At 42.0% G+C, this 25,600-nt stretch overlaps 1 protein-coding gene across 1 annotated transcript in view; it reads right to left on the bottom strand.

Moving 5' to 3' along the window:
* The window catches only part of LOC111872188 (guanine nucleotide-binding protein G(s) subunit alpha), a 113,645-nt gene that overhangs the window by 5,157 nt on the left and 82,888 nt on the right, over window positions 1-25,600 (bottom strand). The window contains exons 6-10 of the mRNA XM_023865828.2: window positions 8,937-8,991; window positions 4,671-4,744; window positions 2,609-2,788; window positions 1,732-1,930; window positions 418-636 (exon numbers count right to left, since the gene is read on the bottom strand). Of these exons, the coding sequence (XP_023721596.1) occupies window positions 490-636; window positions 1,732-1,930; window positions 2,609-2,788; window positions 4,671-4,744; window positions 8,937-8,991 (655 nt within the window). The 3' untranslated portion in view covers window positions 418-489. The remainder of the gene's footprint in view (window positions 1-417; window positions 637-1,731; window positions 1,931-2,608; window positions 2,789-4,670; window positions 4,745-8,936; window positions 8,992-25,600) is intronic.

The raw sequence follows: 25,600 nt of genomic DNA, 5'->3' as shown, positions 1-25,600 counted from the left end.
TTGAGTCCTGTCTGATACAGAAGGTTTTGTAATGCCTGGGAGTGAGCAAGATGTGCACTATACCCCTGCACCTGCACCTGCAACTGGACAGAATGGTCGAGGAGCACCTATGAAATGTCGTTACATTGCAACANTCTTCATAGTCACCGCCGTGAAAGCCTCAAATCTTACATATTTAAGAATCAAGTTCAGGTTATTTTGTGTCCCTGTCTGCTATAAAAATCATAAATAACAAAATACATAAAACTACAACTTTATCTGATGTTTTGCAGGGTACTGAACTTGGTCTCCAATATCAAAGGAAATAGTGTGTTGATGATAATATGTTCACTGTAAGAGGGAGGAAGTGCCATATGTAAGAAATTATTGGTCCATAAACACAAAGAGCCTAGAAGGAAAAATGAATGCAAATGTTACCTGCTGCAATTGCTGTATGGTGGTGGAGGTGGTGGTGACAGTGGTGGCAACAGTTATGCTACTGCCATGACATCACAACAGCTCATACTGGCGCAGGTGCATGCGCTGGATGATGTCACGGCAGTCATTGAACACCCGTCGAATGTTCTCTGTGTCCACTGCACATGTGAAATGTGGGTAGCAGTAGTGTTTCCCATCGCCACTTGCTGTGCTGATGCGCTGCAACGTTTCACACAATGGTTGCAATTACAGTTCATTTAATGGTGCTGTCAGCAGCTCACACAATATAGCACAGAAAGATGATTAGTGAATAATGAATCAGAAAGGTTGTCCCTGTACGCAATTAAGAACAATGCCATAAAGACTTATGGGTGAGTGGAGGTATAATTCCATGCATTCTTGGCCTCAAGACTAGACAGAGGTTCATGATCAGCTTCACGCCCAACCTGCTTTACCACTGATATAAAAACCAAATGGCATTCACTGTATAGGAAGTTAGATTTGCTCCAGAGCCAGTATGGATACAGTTTATGTTTTTTTTCTTTGTTGCTAGTGGGGTGGGACTAGTTAGTTAGTTATTGGAGAGGGTGGGTTTCCCCATGCACTTAGACCTGTATTGGTCCATTGTGCTTCCCTCTATGATTTCTATCAGTCTCTATATCCTACCGTTACTGGTGCTTACCATCAGTCCTGCCCAGCCAGCGAGACCGGCTCTACTAGCTGAGAGGTATCTATAATGCTTCCCCCATCTACCAGAGGTATTAGAGACTGCTGTTGGGCGGGAAATGTCCGTTAATTTGGCTCAGTGACCTCCTTTGGAGATATGAGGTTCTTTTATGTGCCGTAAAGCTACGACACGGGACCCACGGCTTAAAGTCCCTCCTGGAGGACTTGTTCCCTGAATTTTTCCGGCCTTAAAAATTCGACGACCTCCACCGGGTATTTGAACCCGCGTACTACGAGTCATGAGGTGGGAACGTTACCTCTAGACTACGGAGGCCGCTGGGGTGGGACTAAGTCCCTTGTACTGCAGCCACTTCTGGCCTATTCTACCAGCCCCAGATGATAGGCGAGGGTGATTGTGAAGCAATTGGTGGAATGAAGATTGACAGAGGAAACCGAAGTACTCAGAGAAAACCTGCCCCATTGCCACTTTGTTCACCACAAATCCCACTTGACCAGACCCGGGATCGAACCGAGGCTGCCACTTGAGCTATGGCGTGGCCTCTACAGTTCATGTTACTATCTAGGACACACTTTCAGTTATACATTCTTTTTTTATTTTCTTCAGTATTCCATTAAGCATACACCCACCAGGAACTCATCACGAATGAAGTATTTAGCTCGGATCACTTCAGGGTCCTCGCCAGGCTCAGCTGTTGCATCTATTGGTGTCTGATAACGTGAAAAATCAGCGAAATATTCCTCTAGACGTGACTTGCCAGCTTTTATCTTCTCAGCCAATAAGTCTTGTTTATTGAGGAAGAGGATTACTGATATCGTCCTCAGCCACCTACAACATAAAAGGAGGTCAGAAACATTTTATAATATTTCTGTTCAGCCATCTTCAATCTCACTTACAGGTCTGTAACAAAGCATACTGCATCAATTTTTATTCGTATCTTGCAAAATAATATTTCAGCAAGGATGAATAAAAGCAGAGTGAATACCAAATGTCTACATGCCAGTTCCTTTTCAAAATTTTCTATCTTCAGTCTTCATGAAGAAGCAAAGCTGTTAATGTCAAATACAACAGGGATAATATCTCTCAAAATAACGCCATTTCAGTACCAGAGTTTGAACAGTCTGGACCAAAAAATCTCTGGGCGTGGGAAAACACTAAAAAAAACTCAAGCAACTGGGTTCAAACTTCAGTGCAGCAGCTCACCTACTGCTTAAATTTCAATGCAGCAGCCTATCCACTATTTCAACTTCAATGTAGTGCGATACCTGCCGTTCCCACTTTGATACAGCAAATTATTTATTGTTCCAGTTTCAATAGAGTAGCTTATACATTGCTCCAACTTTAATGAAGTAACTTACTTATAGTTCTAACTTCATAGCAGTATATTACATATTCCAACTTCAGTACTAAATCTTACTATTTCAATTTCCATTCAATAGCCTGTATACAATTCAAACTTCAATGCAGTATCTTACCCAGTCTTCCAACTTCCACACAGTAGCTTACCTATTATTCCAAATACTCTTGAAAAGATCAAGCGATTCTCTGAGCCTATTCTGTGTAGGATCTTCCCTAAGAACCATGTTATAGCTGCTACAGGCCGTCACAAAAATGATGGCTGTCACATCATTGAAACACTGAATCCATTTCCGTCTCTCATCCCGCTGCCCACCAACATCAAACATACTGAGGAAAGGATGCATCACATTATACACTCCTTCACCAATATTCCACATTAAAAACGTTCTTAATACAAAAAATCTCTCACGTCCACCACACCACAACCACTATAGTGGTAGTGTGAAGTATTTCACCCCTACACAAAAGTCTGTGTTTGACATCCCAGAACACAACAATCATATTTCAGCACTGCTTGTATGCTACAGTCTTAAAAATTACTCAGAATCTCACATAGAATTTTCTGTAGCATATCTATGCAGCATTCATGACCTTGTTACAAGATATGACTTCACCCTTGCATCAGGCCATATTCTCACAGCAGAAGGAATGACTCTGAAATATACTGTTTATAGTAGAAAACATCTTATTCATTTCAGCATGACAATGAAACAATTACATATAACAGAACTACACAACTGTGATATCATGCAATACCACTGACATATCTACTTATCAAAAGTGAAGTATAGTCAACTCTCGATTATCCGGGGGCAGATTAACCGGTTTGCGGCTTAACCAGGGCTACTGAGGCTTATATGTTGTTTAATATTCATTCACTTTTGTTTCACATGGTGAGTTGTAACACGATTTTCGCACTAGTGTGAACCGAGCTCTGCATTCTTTGGTCCCGTTATGCTAACACAATGTTCTAGGGTAGGGATGAAAGAATGCAAGGATTTGTGGAAAGTTTCAAGGACAGATACATCGCCCCAGTTAGTTTCTTTGTATCGATCTTCAAGTGCGTTAGCAAAATATCAGGGTGTAAAAGGAAGCGTGTTGTGTTAAGCATTCAAGAGAAAAAGGAAAAAGCCGCAAAAAAGTAAACGACAATACTATTTTTTTTTAAGTGTTAAGTGCGAATATTCGTAAAAAGTGTTGGATGTTGTTGAAGACTGTGATTGAAATAACTAATTCATACTTCAGTGTAATGTAAAAAAAAAGTATTAAATAGGCCATGAGATGACATAAAAATGAGGTTGAATAAATTTAAATACAGGTAGGCCTATAGTATTATGAAGGTACAGTATTACAGTACTACTTTTAATAAAATTTGTCTTAACCAGGTTTTCGATTAATCATGATTTCCATCCCCACCATTATCCCGGATAATTGAGAGTTGACTGTATATGTATGGTTGACTTCTAGTGTTTCCAGGTACATTCTGTTTGACCCCCTTGGCTTCTGTCCATCTAGGCAAGGGTGTAGAATCCATTTCTGAGGTGGAGGAACCCACCGGATGGCTTCTAAGGACAGGATGATCATGAGAACAATGGTCAGCAGAAGGAACACATAGTTTCAATGCTGGCTTGAATTACAGGCACAGAGGCCTAGTATTCTTCACATCCCCAAAGTTTAATCTCTGACAGAGGTGGAGGTTTCAATTCACAAGCAGAAAAATCTGCACACATATCTGAGCATGAATCTAACTAAAATTCTCTGACTGGGAGTCCAGTGTCATAGCCTGGGACCAACAGGCCCTCCATATATAACACATGTAATAATAATCTTGAGACAATATAATTAATTTCATTCTCTTATACAAAAAAAAAAAGAACCAAGTACATATTCTACAATAAATTTAATGTAAACTTAATAGCGTGTGTTCAGTAAAATGGATCTGAAGATGATCCAGGTAATAAAAACATGTTTCAGCAGAAAAGATCATTATGATATGATGTAATGTATTTTGATATCTATTAAACACGGAAATATTAAAGAGTGGCGACAGTTACACATCAGTGGAACATAAGGAAATAATTCATGTATCTGTGAAGGAACAAGATATACAAAAAATCTGAAATTTGTGTACTGTGTATACAATGATGTTCAAACATTTGTAAATTTATGTGCATGCTTCTACAGCGATAATCTGCGACATTATACTTACTGAAAATTGACTTTCTCCACTTGAAACCTTGTTTCAAAAATACCCGATGTTAAGACCCGACACCTCAGGATATCCTGCAAATACAAAATATGTGTAATCTACTCAGTATTGAATTCAATGTATTCAGCTCATTCCTTAAATCATGAATGATAGAAATATGAATGTAAATACATGGCCCACAAGGAAGTTAAATAGTTCTATGCATTTACGTAAAATTTTAGGTTGTCACAGTGGTAAGTATTCAGACTGTGGTCCCTGGGTCATGACACATATAGTATGGTGGATGGAACAGACTTTTGGAGGAATGTGTTACTTCTACTTTCAAGGTGGGGTGAGGTCAGGTTATACAAGAAACCTGAATAAACAGTGGTCACTCAAAACCAAGGATGGGATAACACTTGCACCCTTGCCAAGAAATTCAGCTTGCATGAATTGGACTGTAAAATGTTCAATATCAAGTTCCACTCTAATTATATGAACAGCACGGATAATTTCTTGTGATCAGGTCATGGAAGCCTCTCATCCACTATCTGATAGAATGGAAGATCTACCTCACAGAAAATGTTCTTCCTCCACACTAGCCACAGTAGTGGCTGTTTTCCCACATATCTGTCTGTCTTCATCTATTCACCATTCCTGCTGGCCCCAAGAGGCTTTAACCTTTCTACCTCCCACAATTCTGAGTGACCACTATCCATGTCATCTGACCATATCCTCAACCAACCCATGTCGATTCTGCGTATGCAGGCAACACATCCCTCTGAAACACCGGTATGCAGCTACAATATTACATGTGTTATAACCAACAGGACCACAACATAAATGCCTCTGTCTTTACAACTAACTGAATCTGTGCATAAAATCTGGAGGTTCTAAAACAATAAACTCAATAAACCTACAATCTGGTAGAAAAGGGAAAATTCCAGTACACTGATTGTTGATTTATTTTCAGCAGAATAGGCTCTTACCGGTTTGATAACATGCATCTATAAACATACGCATAAAGAAAGTGATAATTCTATACATTAAATCCAAAGCAACTTAAGGATTTTCTTTGCATTTGGGGTGGGGTTTGGTGTAGGACCTGACTGTGAAGGGGTTAACTTATGGGTAATGGTACAGCACTGGAAGGATAAAATGTCTGACCAGCTTGATGGCATATAAACACTCTTACAACAGTGTGATATACTGGGTAAATGACCTTTAGCTTCTCCATGAAAATTCAATCCCAAAACTGTTGGATATGGTAACTGTAGCACCACAGTATCACAGATGTGATCCTCACAACTTAAAGTAATCACACATGTGCATGAATGTGTACATTCATTTGCACAGACATGTTCTAACACATCTGAACTTAAGAAGAATGTGAGCAACTAAGGATATTTCATAAACGAGGAATTTTGCAATTTATACAGGTCCCCTAGTGTTGTGAGGATAATGTAATCTATAAAATTATGATGGGCTGGGTTTGTAGGTAGAAAGGGGACATAGGGAGATATACAGAATTTACTACTCTGTCAAAAAAGTATCCGACCTTAGGCTGGGAAAATAAAGTTCTGTATCTTGGTGGATACAATACATAATCCCCTTCAAAGTATGCCCCTTGTGACTCCACACACTTAGCCCAGCAGTCCTTGCATCCCTGGAAGCAATTCTGGAAGGCTTCTTTAGGAATGGTGTGCAGCTGCACCATCGCGTTCTGCATGATGTCCTTGTGGCTGTCAAAATGGGAGCCTTTTTGCAGTGTCTTCAATCTCGGGAACAGCCAGAAATCACAAGGTGCCATATCAGGAGAGAAGGGAGCCTGGCAAACCTACAGAATGCTGTGCTTGGCCAGGAAACCCTGATTCTGGTGTGATGAATGAGCTGGGGCGTTGTCAGGATGCAGCTGCCTGTTGTGGGCGTCCCATAGCACCGGTCTCTTGCACTGAACTGCATCACGAAGATGGAGGAGTTCTTGGTAGTACTCCTTATTGACAGTTTGGCCTAGTGGTGCATACTCATGATGCACAACACCCCCCGTAAACGAAAAAACACTCAATATCACCTTCACATTGCTCCAAACCTGTCGTGCTTTTTGGGGCCTTGGGGATGTTGGATGCTTCCATTATGACGCCTGGACCTTGGTTTCTGGGTCATATCCGTACAGCCAAGACTTGTCACCAGTGATGACAGTCTTGAGGAACTCAGGATCCCTGTTGGCACACTCTTGCATGTCCTGCTCGACCTCAAGGCAGAGTTGTTGGTGCTCCGGCGAAAGCAGCTTGGGCACAAATTTTGTCGCCACTCTTCGCATGCCCAAATCCTCAGTTAAAATTGTGTTTGAGGAACCTCTGCTGATCCCAACCTCATCGGCAACTTTCCGGATGGTCAAACGACAGTCCTCCATGATCAGTGTCCGCCCTTTTAAATGACATCAGCATTTCGGCTCATTGACGGTCTCCCGGAGCTCTGGTCACTGTCTGCCGACATACGGCCATCTTTAAAGCGGCTGAACCACTCTTTAATCTGAGTGACCCCCATTGCATCATCACAAAAAGCCTGCTGCATTTTGTGGATTGTTTCCACTTGGGTATCCTCAAGTTTCTGACAAAACTTGATGCAGTATTGCTGCTCCGAGCGTTCTGTCATCTTGATCAAAATGAGAAAGCGCGAACAGGCGCTACACCACTTCGCTATCTGGCAGCCACAGACACATCTGGCAGTGTTGCGAGTCAGCAAAAAATCACGCATACGCATGAAAGTCCCTTCTACCACAACGCTCAGTTTCCCCACCCCTTTGGCCATTACTTACAGCGGGAAAAAAAAAGTCGGATACTTTTTGGACAGCGGTGTATGTGGGAAAACCTCATGGAGAATGGGGATAGTGCTGGAATAATAAAGAATGGGATGTGGATGCAACTGTATCATCAAAATTTGTTCATATGAAGGCCTCACACCAGAAGCTAACTCTCCTTTTGACTTATTTGTTGTTTTGTTCAAATATGTGTATAACATTTGCTGTCAGTGAAGAATTTTTGTTTCAAAAAATTACTCTGGATATATGATCCTGTTTAACTGCATTATTTTAATTGAATAAACTGTTTATTTATTTGTCAAAAATTCCAGACAGCTGCATAATTTATTCTCAGTTGTTCCCCGAAAAATACATTTGGTGTTTTCAAATTTGTTTTACTTCTCTGTATTAATTATTATTCTCTGTCCAACTGCAAGTTCGTGCAATACTTGGATTCATCTCATTACAGCATCTCCAAATGTAATTTGCATAAAGTCTTGGTACATTAGCTGTCTTTCTAATCTTGTAAAATTCAAGGCACTTATTTTGTCCTGATATCTTGGATGTTGTTAAATCACTGTGACAAAAATAATCTCACTTCAAAAACTGACAAACTGCTGGCTGGAATGAGCTGTACACATATTTAGACATGCAGTGATGTCAGGACATGATAACCATACCTTTTAATATGACATAAATGTGACATATGAATTCAGTCTCAAAAATCAAAGCACTGAACTATTATTAGTTCACAAAATAAAATAAAAAATTTCAAATGATAAGAGTAAACTTTACAAGGTATAATAAAACTGCATTAAAGCTGTGAGTTCTAGTAGTGTTAAGCGACTATATGCAAAATAAAACAACAAATATTTAATTTCCATATTTACTGTGGTTATCACTGTGTTTTAGAAAACTGAACTACAATTTGGAAGGGTATAAGGCTTCTGAGTTTTAATGCTGTATCTTTAGATCTGAAGATTAAGCCATTAAAAAACATCAGAAGTAGGTTTGTTTCTTGTTTTGCTTACTTTCTGACTCTGAAGATGGAGGCAATAATTTCTCTGAAACATCATGCTTTTCTGAACTACATGGTGTTACAATCNTAGTAGTAGTAGTAGTAGTGTGTGGTGGCGCCCACACCTCCATAGTCATCAGTGAATTGTGCCCGAGTACATAAGAAAGTTGGACAGCACTGATCCAGAGTCATTATTGTGGGAACCTGAAATCCATACTACATCAGAATTTTGAAATAAATATTATTTTCATATATTAAGCACCTTTAAGTTACAGAATTTAACACTGTTGGTCCCTAACAAAATAAAATTTTCTGGGTCCTCACCAGTAAAGACTAGGTGCAACTATGGAAGTGAAAAATATTTAATGAACAGACGTGGCTTTACAAAGTACATAAATTGGAGGTCATTTTATATTCTTTCACTATAGAAACTGGATGGATTTGCACATACAAATTTAGCACTACTAACCTGTTCTGTAGGTGTGTAGTTTGGTTGTTTGATTATGTGCACTTTGTCTAGGAAGCTGAAACAAAGCAAAACAAGTATCACACATATGTATTATATCTGGAGTATCTTCAAACAAGTAGTACATAAGTATACCCTTCGCCACAATCACTGCAAAGATTTCCTAACATCTTCTTACTGAAACGAAATACATACAGTTCTTGATGCTCCCAAATCTAAAATTAATTTCTGTCAATTCCTTTGACAGACACAGTTAAAACATTCTGAAATACATGTGCAGCTGTCAGTATCTTATCATGAAGGAAACTGAAATTTATTTCCTGCTCAAATGAAAACAAATGTACAGCCCATGATTAATCTTTATAGCAACACTCAACCCAGCCATACAAACGTAAACAGCTCCTCCCCTCTTACCCTGATTACTACAGTTTGGGTATGATTGCTGCTAACAAACAATCAAAAATTAATCTGAAACCTACTGTTTACCTGAACTACACTGGTATATGTTATGCATTCTCACTTAAAAAGAACTGCTGATCACTTAAAATAATATTCAGTTTATGTTCATCTGAACAGTCTATAACTGATTTTAATTAAGGACAAGAAGGAACGAACTTTGGCTTTTCATTTCCTGCTCACCCATTGAAAAGTTGGAGTATGTTCAATATATTGGTACTACTGAGACAACGTACATAAGTTTAGAAGTTTCAGAGAAGTCCTTTTCATATGTATGAGATTCAAATTCCCAGCAGCAGTGAATATTAGGAATGGATGTTACATCATCACTTCTACCCTAAAGATGCAGGCAGCCAGTTATTCCAAATGTCATGGTGGTGGTAGTGGTGGGGGTGGTGGTGGTGGTGCAAGAGATGCTCAAAATGTCTCCCTTCTGCTCCTAAACAAATCTCTTGAAAAGACTGGCGGCACTGGTTTGAGTTCAATGACCTTTGAAAGATGTCAAGTGTTTCACAAATGCTGGGCTGTGGAGATTATTAGAGTATGTTGCCTTTTTTCTGGTTTCCTCACATAAAGATTACAGAGATCTGCAGACCATTCAGGCTACAGTCTGTCTTAGAACACCCTGCTTAAAATACAGAGTGATTCAGAAAGATGGACACAATTTCAATTGACTATATTTCCTGAACTGTATGTTGCATTTGAATTCTGTAAAGTACATTTGAAAGAGGATGTTACAAAGTTTCTAGTACTACCGCTAGTGCCCTCCATCACTGCGTCCCGGGCCGATCGCGTGTATTGGAGGAGAACGTGGAATGCATTCGAGTGAACTTTGAGCGCAGCCCAATGAAGTCAACCCGTAGTGCTACTAGAGAACTTGGACTATCGCAAACAACTGTGTGGCGTGTACCACCTCTTCCCACAAATTTGAATGACCTAAGAAACTGTATCACAGCTGCGGTGAACTCAGTGACGCAAGATATTTGTCATCGAGTGTAGGATGAATTCAGCTACCGTCTAGATGTTATCCATGCAGCCAGAGGAGGGGGGGGGGCACATTGAACATCTATTAACTTCCACGTATGTATAATCAAGTGTAATTTACAGAATTCAAATGCAACATATAATTCAGGAAATATAGCCAATTGAAATTGTGTCTTTCTGAATCACCCTGTATAAATGGAATAATTAGAAGTGTGTGCTGTTGCAATATTCTGTAGAAAATAATCATACATCTTTCCTCAACCACTCTGAAGTAGGTCTGTTCAAAAAATATGAGACCTACTATTCGTGTAACAGTAGTAGCACACCACACACCTATCTCATGATTGTAAAAGGGGTGCCTGAAGTCATGTCTGAATTGTTCATTATTCTGAGCACCGATATACCCATTCAGATGCATGCAATCTTACTCAATAAAAAATGTTAGTTCTGGGTCAAGAACACTGTGATATGCTGCCACAAGAACCTGTTACAAAAAAGCGTTCTTCTCTCATAACTGCCTGAACTTGTCTAGTTTATTATGGCAACAGACGTCACTCTCCTTGCCGCTATCACTGAAAACCTGTGCCGGCTAAATTAATCGCATCAGGGATTTGTTATGCGAATGTTCTAATGTGACTCCCATTTCAGCGAAATCTGCTTTTAGGAAACTGATGATTTATATTTCACATAAGTATCATCTGGAAAAAAAAGCCTGCTGTTTGGGTGTATGCTTTACCATCTCAAGTCAGTAATGTAAATGACATCATAAAAACAGGTTTCTAAAATTCTTACCAAAACATTAACACGAAGGGCACTGTACTTCTTTTGGCTTATTTTGGACTTCATCCATCGTCTGGTATGTAAATGTCCAGTGATTGAGACTAGCTCTTTCTAACGGGCTCAACTGAGTAGGTTCATCCTTCCCTACCCACCTGAAGATGGAAACAGATCCAGTTTCCGAAACGTCGTGGTCTTTTGTCTTTTACATACCAGACGATGGATGAAGTCCAAAATAAGCCAAAAGAAGTACAGTATACACCATCGTCAGAATTCTTTCAAGTCTAACGAAGGGCACTGACATACCACAGTGAGTCACTTACAGCCACGGTCAGGCCCAAGTCATACATGATAAATAGGAGAAGGGACATCACACAGTAACACAGATAGCTGATGGTCTCTTTGCTCATCCATGTATCACTTCAGGCATGCCCAGTTACTGTATGAATGTTCTCGTAATTCGGATAGCTGGCCAGATTAAACCATTCATGAAAGAATCTGTAGATGTTCTTGAGTCCACATAAATAACTGGTGTACTGTCCAATTTAACCCCCGCTTTTCCTCCAATATCTGATGATGAAGACAGAATATGTGATTGGCAGTTAATCAATTCTGTCAAAATCAACAATAACACCAAATACTATCATCTACATAAGAAGTTAACTTTGATAAAATGATGTTGGACATAATTTTGAATAAAGTTGATAACAGTAATATTCCTTGATAATTACAACAGATTTATTCAACTTTTTATAAATAAGTTTGATAATATATTTCTTCCATTGCTGTGTCAATTCCTCCATATTTTGATCAGAATTACTAACTTTGTAGTTCTCATAACACAACGTTTTATGTCTTTGTGAATTCTGACATGAATTGAATAATGTTTGGTGATTCAAACTTTCTGAATCTGTCAACAGCAATCTTGGCCTCAAAAAAAGGCTGGGCTCACATACTGATGACTGAGCCATATGATCAGTATTTCAGTCTGCGTAACATTGTTAACCAGGCACATATTCAACAGCTATCTCACGCTTCACAAAGGTAGATGTGGGTTGATAGCCATTCTGAAATTAATTTATTCCTCTAAATAGAAATGTTCTCATAGTCTGCTTCGATCTTATTAATTTTATTTTTAAAAATATTCCAATTTTCACTTTACCGTTCTACTACAACTACATATTACAATGTTTTGATTTGCTTCATTCAGTTGGCTTTCATCTGCAACCACTGCAGTTAGACATCTCAATCTGATCTAACAATTATGAGCACTATTTGTGCTCCTTTAATTTGCCTGAAGGATTCTGTTGTAAATCTGCCCTACTGATGTCCCTGTTTCCGAAGTGCAAGTCTCTTACACAAGGTCCAAGCGTAAGTCTCCTCCTATAACCTGCCAACACGCAAGTTTGTTTCCTTATGCAATGCACGTTACAAGTTTAAATCTCTTCCTGCTGATTATTATGTAGATCAAATGCAATTTTCCCTCTGTTACACAGTTCAAACATGTTTCCTGTCATCTATTACATAGGTCACTGTTAGTCCCCTCCTATCACCTGTCAGTAACGCCATTTCACATGCAGGTGATTCAACAAAGATTGCCTACCTGAATCACAAACAAGAGTAATATCATGCAATTTTGTGTTATAATGGAACTTGTTGGCATCTCCAATGATGATACAGCCAAATTTATTTCCTTTTTATGTTGTATTTATTTCTGACAAATCAACTTTTGTGGAGATATGACACATGTTAATTCTCTACTCGTATTACTACATATTTGGGCCTTTCAGTCAACACTATGGAGGCTGTTGGTTGTACTGATCGCCCCGTACATTGGCCAGTGTTTACAACTGTATATGTTGTGTTGTCAGTATGACATACTGGAGTGTAATGCTACCTTGCAAAAATGTTAAATTCCAAGATGGTTAAACTGTCAAAATTTGTCAAATTCTGAAGACCTTATATTATGGAAGTGCTGTTTTTGTTTTATTTTATTCTATTTTGGGTTATTTTGGCATGTGCATCTACAAACATCTTTGAAAAGTGGCAAAGTTCATGGGTCTGGAAGAGCAATAACAAATACCAGAACAATTTTCATATTGTGCTAATTATATTTGACAAATCTTGCTATTATCCAGCTCAGAATACTTTACCTTCCCACATGCTTCTAAAATTACTACATAAAACCATACATTTCACGTCTTCTCTCAATGGGCCTCAAACTTTCTACTCCCCTGTGAGAGTTGAAAACACAGACAGAGAGCATCTGAGAACAATGTGCCAAGGAAAATATACAGGAACAGGATGAGAAAGTAAGAAAAGACTGGAGAATATGAGAATGTGGCACAGGTAAAATCTTTCATGTGCTTAATTAATTAAGGACCAAACCATGAAGGTGTATGGAAGAGTGGATATATAGCTCCAGACACATTCTTAACCTCCGCACTAGATGGAAGGGAGTGGTCAACTTCACCTCCCTGCTGTTTTACCCCTGGGGAAAGAGCCCCCCAGTACCTACAGGTAGGAGGCTTGCTTCGTCCCAGAGCCAGTCTGGATACTGTGGAGAAGAAACAATCTCTTGCAGGATTACAGTGCTGGTTACAAAAGAAATATCTTTTGGGATATAATGCTGTTAGTCCACTGAAAGTCACCTGACATTTCTTTTGACTCCGAAGAACGAGGCAACATGTTCCTCTGAAACGTCAAGTGAATTTCAACGCACTACATGGAATTATATCCCAGAAAACATAACTTTTCAGAAACCTCTGTCGGGAATAGAACCCCCTTTCCTTGGCCATCCACCCAGTATCCTGTCATTATACCTAGTGAGCTACCCCGGGCTCCTATGACATAATGTGTAGCTATATGACTTATTGACCTGAAAAAATGACAGTAACTTAAACAAGGAAGGGTGAGATCAGAGTTGCATACAGCATGCATATGGAACATCACAAATGCACATAAAATTCCGTGTTGAAAATTTCAAGATAAGAGACCACTTGGAAGAAGAAGGCACGGATGGAAGATATGGAGGGCTATTCGTAAAGTAACCTCCGCTTATTTGAGGCATCTTATGTAGGAGCGGGGGAGAGCTCGTGCATATGAGGTAGCGTCACATGATTAATTGCCTTGTAAACCACCATATAACTGGTAAACCAGTGTTTGGTCTTGTCTTTACATAGTGAGTTACGAATGTCCTGCGATTGATAATCCTGCGAAATTAGCTCTGTTATCCGCTTTCTTCACGCAAAAACATGAGTACAATGGAAATGCACTGTAAATTATGCGCGGCGGTTTACGGCCAAATGTAAGTGTTGAAAAAACTTCTTAAGACAATGGTGTACGATGTTCAAAGACGGGCAAACAGATGTAGTGGTCGGCCATCCGAAGTGTGTGATGGATGACCTTGTCCAAAGTGTTGGCCAAGAAATTTGTGAAAGACGGCACATCAAAATTTCTGATGTTTCGTGTGAATTCCCACAATTTTCAGGCACTGTTCTCTACGAGATTATCACAGTAAGGATAGGCTATCACATGTTTTGCGCAAGATGTGTTCCGAAAATGTTCACAGGTGGGCACAAAACGCAGAGAATAGCTTTAGCTTATGCCGAATTTTTTAGAGCGATACCACAAAGATGGTGATGAATTTCTCAAGCACAGCGTACGAGTAACAGGTGATGAAACCTGAGTTTCGTTGTGAATATTAAAACCAAACAGCAGTCAAAGCAGTGGATGCACACACATTCACCAGACAAGTCGAAAAAGTATAACAAACGCTGTCTTGTCTGCCAGAAAGCTGATGGCAGCTGTTTACTGGGACACGAAAGGAGTGCTGATAATGGAATTCACGCAGAAATGGACCACAATAACGTCACCTGTATACTGAAAAACTCATTCACTCACCCACTCATGGAGCTGAGCCCTTCTTGAGTAGCTGTAAATTGTGCAGCTACTCAAGAACTTCCCAGCATTTTATGGAACCCGAAGGTTCATTACCATGTTCAGAAGAGCCCTTCACTGGTCCCTATCCTGAGCCTGACCAATCTAATCCATACCATCCGATCCTATCACTCTAAGATGCATTTTAATATTGTCCACCCACTTACGCCTTGGTCTTCCCAGTGGTCTCCTTCCTTCTTGCTTTCCCACCACTATCCTATATGCATTCCTCTTCTCCCCATTTGTGGTATGGTACATGCCCTGCCCATTGCATCCTCATTGACTTGATCATTATAATTATACTTGGAGAAGAGTACAAGTTATGAAGCTCCTCATTATGTAGTTTTCTACAACCTCCTGTCACTTCATCTCTCCTCGGTCCAAATATTCTCCTCAGCACCCTGTTCTCAAACACCCTCAGTCTATGTTCCTCCCTTAATGTCACAGACCAAGTTTCACACCCATACAGAACCATAGACAAAATTAAGGTTTTCTATATTCTAATTTTTATGTTTTTAGATGGCAGACAAGAAGACAAAAGGTTCTCAACTGAATGGTATGAAGTCTGGTTTTTGGTTTTAACTCCATCCCTTTTGTAACACGCATAACTGACATCCTGGAGTTTGCATCTGAAACCTTTAAAGGGGTTTAATTTGGTCCCCCCAACAAAATTCGTAGTGCAGTTGGCGCTTTAGAGTTCTTTACCAAAACCATTAGCCTTCCGGTGATCCATCGTGGTAGTGGCATACAGCTTCTATACTAATGGAAACTGTCTCATTCTCACCCAAATCCAATTAAAATGACCATTCATTGGGCGCTAATAAAACACCAAACGGGCAGCAGAACAATATATATATATATATACATATAATTCCAACTAATTCTCAACTGCCTCGGGACTTATCACATTTCAACAGTAAGTAACGTCCCCGTTTACCGACTTCCATAAACAATTCCACCATTCTGTCCAATGGACAGGTAAGGACAATGGGATGTATTCTCTGGGGCGCAACATCATAATCTCGCTACAACCCCTACCTAACCCCACATGGGGTTGCATGCTATCACAGTTCTCCGGAATAGAGTCTGGCGGAGGATTACACCAGTCCCCCCTCCCGCCACCCACGACCTTGACTACATTACGCTTCAATGTTTATTTTCCGCTAGCTGCCATTTTTAGTTCTGCCGCGATCTATAAATAGCAAACCCGGTCTTTGCTCGGCTCGGAACGGCGCGGCTTTCTGTACCCCGGACTTCAACGGCACGACACAGTATTCGCAACAATACTACCAACACAGCGCACATTCCGCTAATTTATTCTTAGTTTCATCATTTGTAACGCCATAGCTTCCGGTCACAAACTACAGTTTTTTACATCCAATACTACCAAACTGCACAATCTGTCGTTCTGACCGTAACATAAGCAATCGCATCCCTAAAAGGCTTATATACCACCCCGCGTGTTAGCTTATTTAGCTGTTTTCTAGCTGTCATACTGGTAGACATGGAGGTCTGGATGTCGAGAGGAAGTGCGAGATCAATAGTTGAAGCAAGGCAAGGTTGCTGCTGTCGCTACGTGGTCCACAATATCGCCCTTAAGCTCAACAAAAATCCACTCATTGTACGAGCGAGCAAAGGAACTGGACTTCCTCACCGAAACACGAAGAGTTTGTTTCCCTTAAGTCATTCTGACCAAATATGTACCCAACACGTAATTAACCCTTTGAACCATTAAAGGCATTTAAAATTTAGATGGATTAACATTTAACAGTTCAACTCTTATGGCACAGAAAACCAAATAAGTTATTGTTGATTCAGAAAATAACTGAATATTCTGAGAACTTTAACACAATGCACTCGGCTTGAAACCCTCAGAACTGTTAATGTCGAAACATGACATATTTAATTACCACAGTGCTTCAATGGGTTTAATATTCAAACAGCATAGCTAAACGAACGCAAATTAAAGTGTGCGATGATTAGAAAATGTATCATTTCTGCCATCTTTGATGAGCTTTCTTAAATCGGGACAGCTGTCCCATCAGCAGACAGGAGAACCCACCTAAGCAAACCGGTCAAAAAAATTAGACTTATGGAATCGGAAGGTTTATTACTAGAAAGGAATAAGTGACTACCCAATCCTAGGCAAGTAAAATCCACTTTACATACCCGACCACTGTTACTTTCAGACCGTTCTAATATTTCCCTCCCACCTACGACCCGTTCCTCCTCTCATATCTCGGATAGCCAGCACAAAAACACTGTCACATCTGCTTATTCGCTCTGGCTCTCATGGCCGTCAACGAGGTAGTAACTCTACGTGTGTATACCGTAAGCAGGCAGATCTACCGTCCGGGTGCAAGCACAATCCGCCGCCCTTATGTGTAAGTACTACATTTTTCACCTTCAGATTACCAAGTTTAATTAATTTTATGAGTCTCTGAAGAGCATGAGGATTGCGACTATCTTCCTCAACTTAGATCTGTAATAAAATATTACTGATAATTAATTATAAATATTCCGTATGTATGACGAATCTGTGGACCAGGGGCGCCACACGCTGCAAACCGGAGAGGGGGAAGTATTACTATCGAGGTCCCAAGCGATGTCCCGGTTTCCCTGTCTTGTGGTGGCCAGTGACCGAGTGGTGTCGACACGATGCGCGGTAGTAGTGATTGCCCGACTTGAGAGCGTCCCTTGGAGAAGAGGACAGCCTGATAACAGTCAGGGATCCCCGGGAGGTGCCCGCCAGAGTCATGAATACTACCAATTGCGAACAGCCAAAGGGTTCTCCCTGGAACACTGTGAACCAATCACGCTAGGTGACCCCGCTTGACGCAGCAGATTCCCTGATACAGGAGACCGCCCAACAGTTAAGAGGATGTACTTTCAGCGCCCAGGCCAAATTTAAGCAACGAAGAAACACAGGAACTAGAAAAACTCATCATTCAGTACGAAGAGGTACGTCATATTGTGTCGCCAGAAGGAATGACCATAGACCCTGATAAATGGAAGGCAGTATGAGAATGGCCAATCTCTAGGTACAAGTACTAAATAAGGAGCTTCTTGGGACTATATACCTACTACAGACGGTTTATCTCCGGTTGCGACGACACTGCGAAGCCAATGACGAAACTCACGAAGGAAAAGCAAACGTTTCAATGACTCCAGAAATAGTGACCGCCATCCAGTCACTAAAGAACGCCCTATGTATAGCACCCATCCTTGCGTACCCGGCACCAGGGAAAAAGTTCACCGTTGACACAGACACAGGTAACATCGGGTCTGGAGGGTACTTTCACAAGTACATGGGGGGGGGGGCAGGAGCGAGTAATAGCCTACTATAGTAAGACGCTGAACACGGCGGAAAGAAACTACTGCTTCACCCGGCGGGAACTACTGGCCATCGTGAGGACACTAGAATATTTCCATCAGAACCTCTACGGGCAAGAGTTTCACCTGCGTTAACCTGTCTCATGAATTTTAAGAACCTTGAAGGGCAAACAGTCCGCTGAATTCAGCGCCTGCTAGAATACAACTTAAGTCCCGAGCATCGCCACGGTCGGAGCCACAATGCTGATACTCTTTCCCGATGACCACGAAAAAAAAAAAAAAAGAGGCGCGGGCAGAAGTCAAGCGGGTGCGAGCTACTGCAGCCGTAGACGCATACAGATGGGACACAGCCACAATAAGGAGGGATTAGCTGAAAAGACAACACCATGGGATATATTCTAGAAGAGATAGAAGCTGTACAACGCCCGGAATGGAAAGATGTCGCCGACAGCAGCCCCACGTATAAGGAATACTGGGCCCAAAGGACGGTCTAAAGCAGCTCAGTCATGCCTCAACGTAAAGTGAAGTACTGGCCACACTACGTGGTGAGCAGTGAGAACACCTGCATGTTAACAAGAACCTACACAAGGACAGACAAAAGTACTACTGGCCTCAGGCAAGGCACGATACTGAAGAGTGGACCCGACAGTGCGACGCCTGTTCGGCCATCTGATGCCCGCGCAACAGGAGTGGGGCCTAATAAATCAGTACAACCTCGGAACCACTTTCGAGAGGATAGTCATCGATTCACCAGGACCTTTCCCTCACACCGACCAAGAGAACCGATACCTCCTGATCACTATGGACTATTTTACCAAGTGGCCGGAGACCTACGCCACTGCCAAGAGGCGGCAGCACTGGGTACTAACTTATTCTGCCGTTTCGGAGTACCGCGAGCTGCACAGCGACCAGGGCGGTACACTTCCTAGTCCCGTCTAATGCAGGAAGTTTTGGAACGCCCGGGAGTAAGACATGCACTACACCCCTGCATCCGCAATCGGGCGGCACGGTCGAGCGCTGTAACAAAACGGTCAAGCACCGAAATCTCGTCGAATCGCATCAGAGGGATTGGGATGCAAAATTACTCATCTTCCTCCTTGCTTACAGGTCATCCACCGACGACAGTGCGGGCCTAACCCAGGGCAGGCTAGTGTTCTGAAGAGAACTCAGCCTGCCCTGCGACCGGCACCCCGAAAAGGATCGACCCACCACTCATCACGTGGTAGATCTAGTGGACCATCAACACAACACAGATGATTGTGCCCGCCCAACATCTGAAGTTGACCAGTGACCGAATGAAAACTTGGTATGACCGCCTGGCCAACTCCGCGGGCTACCAGGAGGGCGACACAGTGTCGCTCTATCGCCCAGCCCGCAGGAAGAGGAAGTCTCCCAAGCTCTAAACCTCAGGGGAGGGGTTACGGGCTTATGATTTTCACCCTACTTTCATATTTTGCATCACACAAGGACTTAACGGTCACGTTTAGGGTAACTCTTTTAAGTATTAAACAGTGTACGTTGATGAGCAAAAATAGCTACACTATTCCAAAGAAATTTTTTGTTTCATCTGAAACGTTAGCTGTACTGTTTACCACCAGATTCAAGCAATAAGTGGTACAAGGGACAAAGAACGCCCTTGGATTTAAATCACTTACTTTCTTTCGCAGGTCATAAGCACAACAGACCACTGTAGGTCGCGGTGCAAGGGCCGAGAAGGAATACCCCTCATACCTTCATCCGCAGGTCATTATTTTTGCATTTCACATCTGCACCATTATCACAGCCCTAGCCATGCATATCATGTGTGTCTATGTTTTCTTTAGCTATGTTCTCTAGCCGTCACCGTGGCGTTATCAACAGAACAGAAACATACAAATGTTAATAAATTTCGATCTTCCTTGAATTTTCATTTAGAAATAAAAATATAACAATAAATGTAGATTTCTCCTGATGGCTAAAATCATGGGTGAACTCTTAATATTATTTGCAGAACTTCAGCATTTCCAAAATTCTTTCCTTACTTGTTGACATCGCTAAAATAACTTTATTTTACATTTTTCTCCCGAATAATGAGGCCTGTTATTTCTGAATTCGTTTGACATGTTCGGCCATGACAAGATAACATTTTCCAATCATTTCCACCATCTTCAAAAAATTTCCGCTGCAACTCTCATATAACTTGTTTGCACTTCCTCTAAAACCTGAATCCTGCTTGGCTAAATACTGAATAATGTTAAGTCATTCGCTCTATAACTGCCATCCATAGCCTTTTTTTTTTCCTTCAATTTTATTAACCCTTCATGGAATGAATCAATTGTAGCTACATTTTTTCAAGGATGAAACGAGATGCATCATGACTTGTAGCCTTACATATGAATTTTTTTCTCGTGTCTTCCTAACGGTCGAGGCAAACGCTTCCAAACGTTAAAGCCATTTGAATCACTCAAACCGCTGCTACGTCTCTAAAAAAAATACAATTCAACCCTTCGAGGTGCGAAAGGAGGGTGTGAATGGTGTATCCGCTTCTCCCTCTGCATGTGTGTTGCCGAAAATGCGCCCCTTCAATCACGGCTCGCGTAAGCAATTGCATACTTTGCTAATCTCTGGCGCCGCCCATGATTTTCGGCACTCCACTGCAATGCATCAAACTTCTGTTCCCCATAACAAGCCGCCACTGCTCTATGTTACCCGTCCGGGTGCGATGCACCCGTTGCACCCATAGGACGGTGCGGCTCTGGCTGTAGGCGTGTTTACTCTGTTTTGTAACGATCGCTTTGCACAACTCACATCCTTTATTCTTCTGCTTGCTCTCATCACAACCCGCATTTCGAAATTTCCCTTTGCCTTTTCCATTTCTACCACCGAGTTCAGACAATACAACGGGCATCTGCAGTTCCGATCCATTTCGTAGTTTAGAGTTAACACTCTTCTGCAAGGAAGGGTGTAAGTTCTGAAGGTCCTCAATAGCTAGTCTTCTCCTATCACCACTCATTTCCTCTCTCTTAGGTCCAAACATTAACTTCAGCATCCTGTTCTCAGGTCTAAATACTCTCCGTGACATCCCGTACATAATCACCCTCAATCTTCATATATGTGAGGGACCACGCGACCGAGTTGCACACCCATAAAAGGCACTGGTAAGATTGCAGCATTTTTACAATTTAATCTTTGTAGATTACAGACGGGAATATGAATGATGGCACACATTTTCAGAATTTAATCTGCTGAGATTCCTTTGATCTGTCACTATAGTCCCTATACCTTTACTTTTTTAATACATTTTTAATATTTAAAAAATCAGTTCCGATCTCGCATAAAACACACTGCGTCTCCATTACAAAGCTCGATTAGTTGACACTTCTGGGTAATCGCAGGGACTTTTTAATGTTAAAACAGATCGTACATATAGTATTTGCTACTGTGGTTTGGTGGGCACACGGTAGCGTAGTTGGTTGAGGCACTGCTACACGCCGGAAGGTCGCGGGTTCGATTCCCTATGACGTAATTAGATTTTTCAATTGACCTATCCTTCCAGCCGCACTGTGGCACTGGGTCGATTAAGCCTCTAACAGAAATTAACACCACGAATCTTCCTGGGGGTCAAGGGCGGCGGGCGAGTAGGGCTGACAACCTCACCGCCATCTGTGAGTAGACTGTCCAGAAAATGTGGGCTCTATAACTGCCATCCATAGCCTGGGCCTCCACGGCCTATTACAGGGATAGCTTTGCTTTTACCTTACTGAGATTTCGTTCCTTTAAGCAAGACGTGAGATTTCGTTCCTTTAAGCAAGACGTTCATCTGAATAATACAGAAACACATAGTTTCTACCTCATAGAAAACACATCGTCTTTATCACAAAGATCAGCCGATGAATGCTGCCGGGGAAACAACTATTCTGAAAAATATATAAGATACCAGGTGTGGGAAACATGGTGGGTTTCCTAATGTTAAAAGCATGTGGTACATGTACGTGTACTTATCACTGAGCTCTAAAGGGTTACAAAAACTCACCACTATTCACTAATTCTATATAGCACATACGGAGCAACAGAACCCCCGAAAGCCTGCAAAACCCGAACAACCAAATATTAAGAAAGACAGTTTCATTTCACCCCGGGAACAACAAGAGCCACATTTTTTCTCTGACAGTACTCGTACAGTGCAGATGTTACTACATAATCTGGCATACTACATAATTCATAATCTGGCGTTGATTCCTTCAGTTGTATTAATTCTGAAACTACATTACAAATACAAACATGATAAGAGGTTTGGGATTTTCATGGCTACGATGAAAGAGTTCTTTCTGAATCACCACACTACGACTAATCAAAGCAGATGACGCCATGTAGTCTGCTGAAAATCGCGTTGTGTTGACAGTGATTTAGGCAACAGGATCCGACTAAATAAGATTACCAGTGTTTCACAGTAACGTTCTACTAAGTTGGGAACATGGGTATAGAGATGACCGAGGAAAAGGGAAAAGGGCATTGGAGAAACTTCTATGAAAAACTGTATGCATCTTCAGGATTGGACTGAGTCACGTAAGAAATTTGGTTTGTTATAACCAAGGCCCGGATTTTGATGACATGTCATCTTTTTTTCCTTGTATCCCATGCGATGCTCTTAAATATATAAATCTCGGATATGAGCTGCTGGTTACAGAAATGTAAATTTTATAGGTAATTTTTTGTCATTTTTAGGTTTAAGGTCATTTTTTGGACTTTTAAGGGTATTTCTTGTCATTTTTGGCCATTTTAAGGAATTTTTCTTCATATATTTTCTGAAATGTGAATAATATGGAAGCGAAGTGTTCTTTCTTTTCTCCTTTAGTTCATTTTTCTGGATTTTTTTCGGTCATTTTTTAAACATTTTCAGGTCATCAAAATCCGGGCCCTGGTTATAACAGACTAAGGAAGCAGGAAGGGATGGGGTAAGGTCAGGACGAGTCACTGGGAACAGACTAATAACAGCCCTTTCTCTGGCCACGCAACGACAAGTAACTTTTTCGAGAAGTGTTGCATCTTCTGGGCCACAATGCTGTGTCGTCCGGTGAAAGTCAGGCGGCTTTGGGGCATGATGTCTCCATCTTCAGGGTTGCAGAGTTAGCTAAGCAAGAAACAACAGCTACGAGATCCTCAAATGTTACATATCTCCTTTATGTTTATTTTACGGCACTGTATCTTACGACTAACAGGCCGTGGAGGTTCCCAGGGTTGTGAGACGTTGAGGCTCCCACATTTTCTAGATAATCGGCTCATCGATGGGGGTGAGGTTGTCAGCCTTACCCGCCGGCCCCCTTTACCCCCAGAAAGGTGACTGGTACTCATTTTTGTTAGACGCCGAGTTGACCCAAGTGCCATAGTGCGGCTTGAAGGATTGGGTCTACCGAAAAAACTCTAATGACCTCATCGGGAGTCGAACCCGCGACCTTCTGGCTTGTAGTACACTGTCTCAACCAACTGCGCTACTGCGTACGATCTTAGGCTGTACAGCGTCGAAAGACAGATCGATGAACAATGAACTGGAAAGGCTCTGGAAGGAAGGAAGCGGCCACAGACTAATCGAGGTATTATGACGGCATGCGCTTGAAGGGACTCGAGAAATTCACGCAACCCCTCAGTCAGTACAGTCGGTGTCCCGACCGAGATTCAGCTCAAAAAGCTCCTGAATACAAGTTTTGAGCAGCACAGCCAAATCAACTTGCTCTGTAACATGAGGGACATGCACAAGACGATGGAAGTAATACGGAGATGGACGGGGAGGGGGAACAAATGTAGTTTATGGGGCCCTTATACTCGTAAACGACCAAACCAGACACAGGGACTGTGGTCGGTATTGTGACTAGACAACGAGCTACACTATGAAGAATCGGGGTTCGATTCTCGGCACAGGCAGAAATTTTTCTGTTCTCCCAGGGTTCACCGGTGCTGAGACCAATCCAGCTTCCTTTCAAATGGGTGACGGGGATTCACCCTTTGGGGTAAATCAATTGTGGAGTGAGGCTCATCACTGGCTTCCGTCTAATGACGAAGTCAGAATTCGTTGAGTAATATCTCCCCTCCTCACATAAGCAGCACTTGTTTAAACACAAATGGCCGTCTTGTCCCTTTCCTTGTCCTGCCCCACTCATGGCTCCGAATGGCTGCGTCTATCTTCCGTGACCCAATTCCGCTGCCCCAGTCATCTACATAATCACTTTCCTTACTTGGTCCACCTCAACTCTGAAGATAGAGGCAGTATTCTCATCCGAAACGTTATTACCCTTGTACCATACTACACATCACACCACAAAATACTAGCGGTGCTAACTACAGACACAGCAAATATTATTCGCGATGGAGTCAATATAGAAAATTCCACTTGCGGGCTCGTAACAACGCGCAAGAAACAGTACAGCAACTTCAAAATTCGTATTTCTGTAAATGTGTGGTGTGGAATCACCTGGCGACCAGCTGCTTGGACCGTACATCTTCCAACATCCAAAAACGTCTGACAGGCGATATTTCGTCAGATTTTTTTGTAAAACGAACAGCTGAACCTCTTAGAAAACGTTCATCTCCGAGCACAAGTGCTGATGTACCGCCAGCATGACGGAGCATCTCCGAATTTTTGTAGGAACGTCATGAGGTGTATGAATGAACATTTCCTTGGCCGATAGATAGGATGTCGAGGAGCGCTGAACTGGCCACCGTGTTCATGGATCTCAGCCCCTGGCCGACAGATAGACCGTGCACGAGCGCTGAACTGGCCACCGTGTTCACCGGATCTCAGCCCCTGGCCGACAGATAGGCCGTGCACGAGCGCTGAACTGGCCACTGTGTTCACCGGATCTCAGCTGCTGACCGACAGATAGGCCGTGCACGAGCGCTGAACTGGCCATTGTGTTCACCGGATCTCAGCTCCTGACCGGCAGATAGATCGTCGAGGAGCGCTGAACTGGCCACCGTGTTCACGGATCTCAGCCCCTGACCGACAGATAGACCGTCGAGGAGCGCCGAACTGGCCTCCGTGTTCACCGGATCTCAGCTCCTGACCGGCAGATAGATCGTCGAGGAGCGCTGAACTGGCCACCGTGTTCACGGATCTCAGCCCCTGACCGACAGATAGACCGTCGAGGAGCGCCGAACTGGCCTCCGTGTTCACCGGATCTCAGATCCTGACCGACAGATAGATC

The sequence above is a fragment of the Cryptotermes secundus genome, unplaced genomic scaffold, assembly GCF_002891405.2.
Source record: "Cryptotermes secundus unplaced genomic scaffold, Csec_1.0 scaffold593, whole genome shotgun sequence".
Lineage (NCBI taxonomy): Eukaryota > Metazoa > Arthropoda > Insecta > Blattodea > Kalotermitidae > Cryptotermes > Cryptotermes secundus.
The sequence above is the reverse complement of the archived record's forward strand: the minus strand, read 5'-3'. Positions and strand labels throughout refer to the sequence as shown.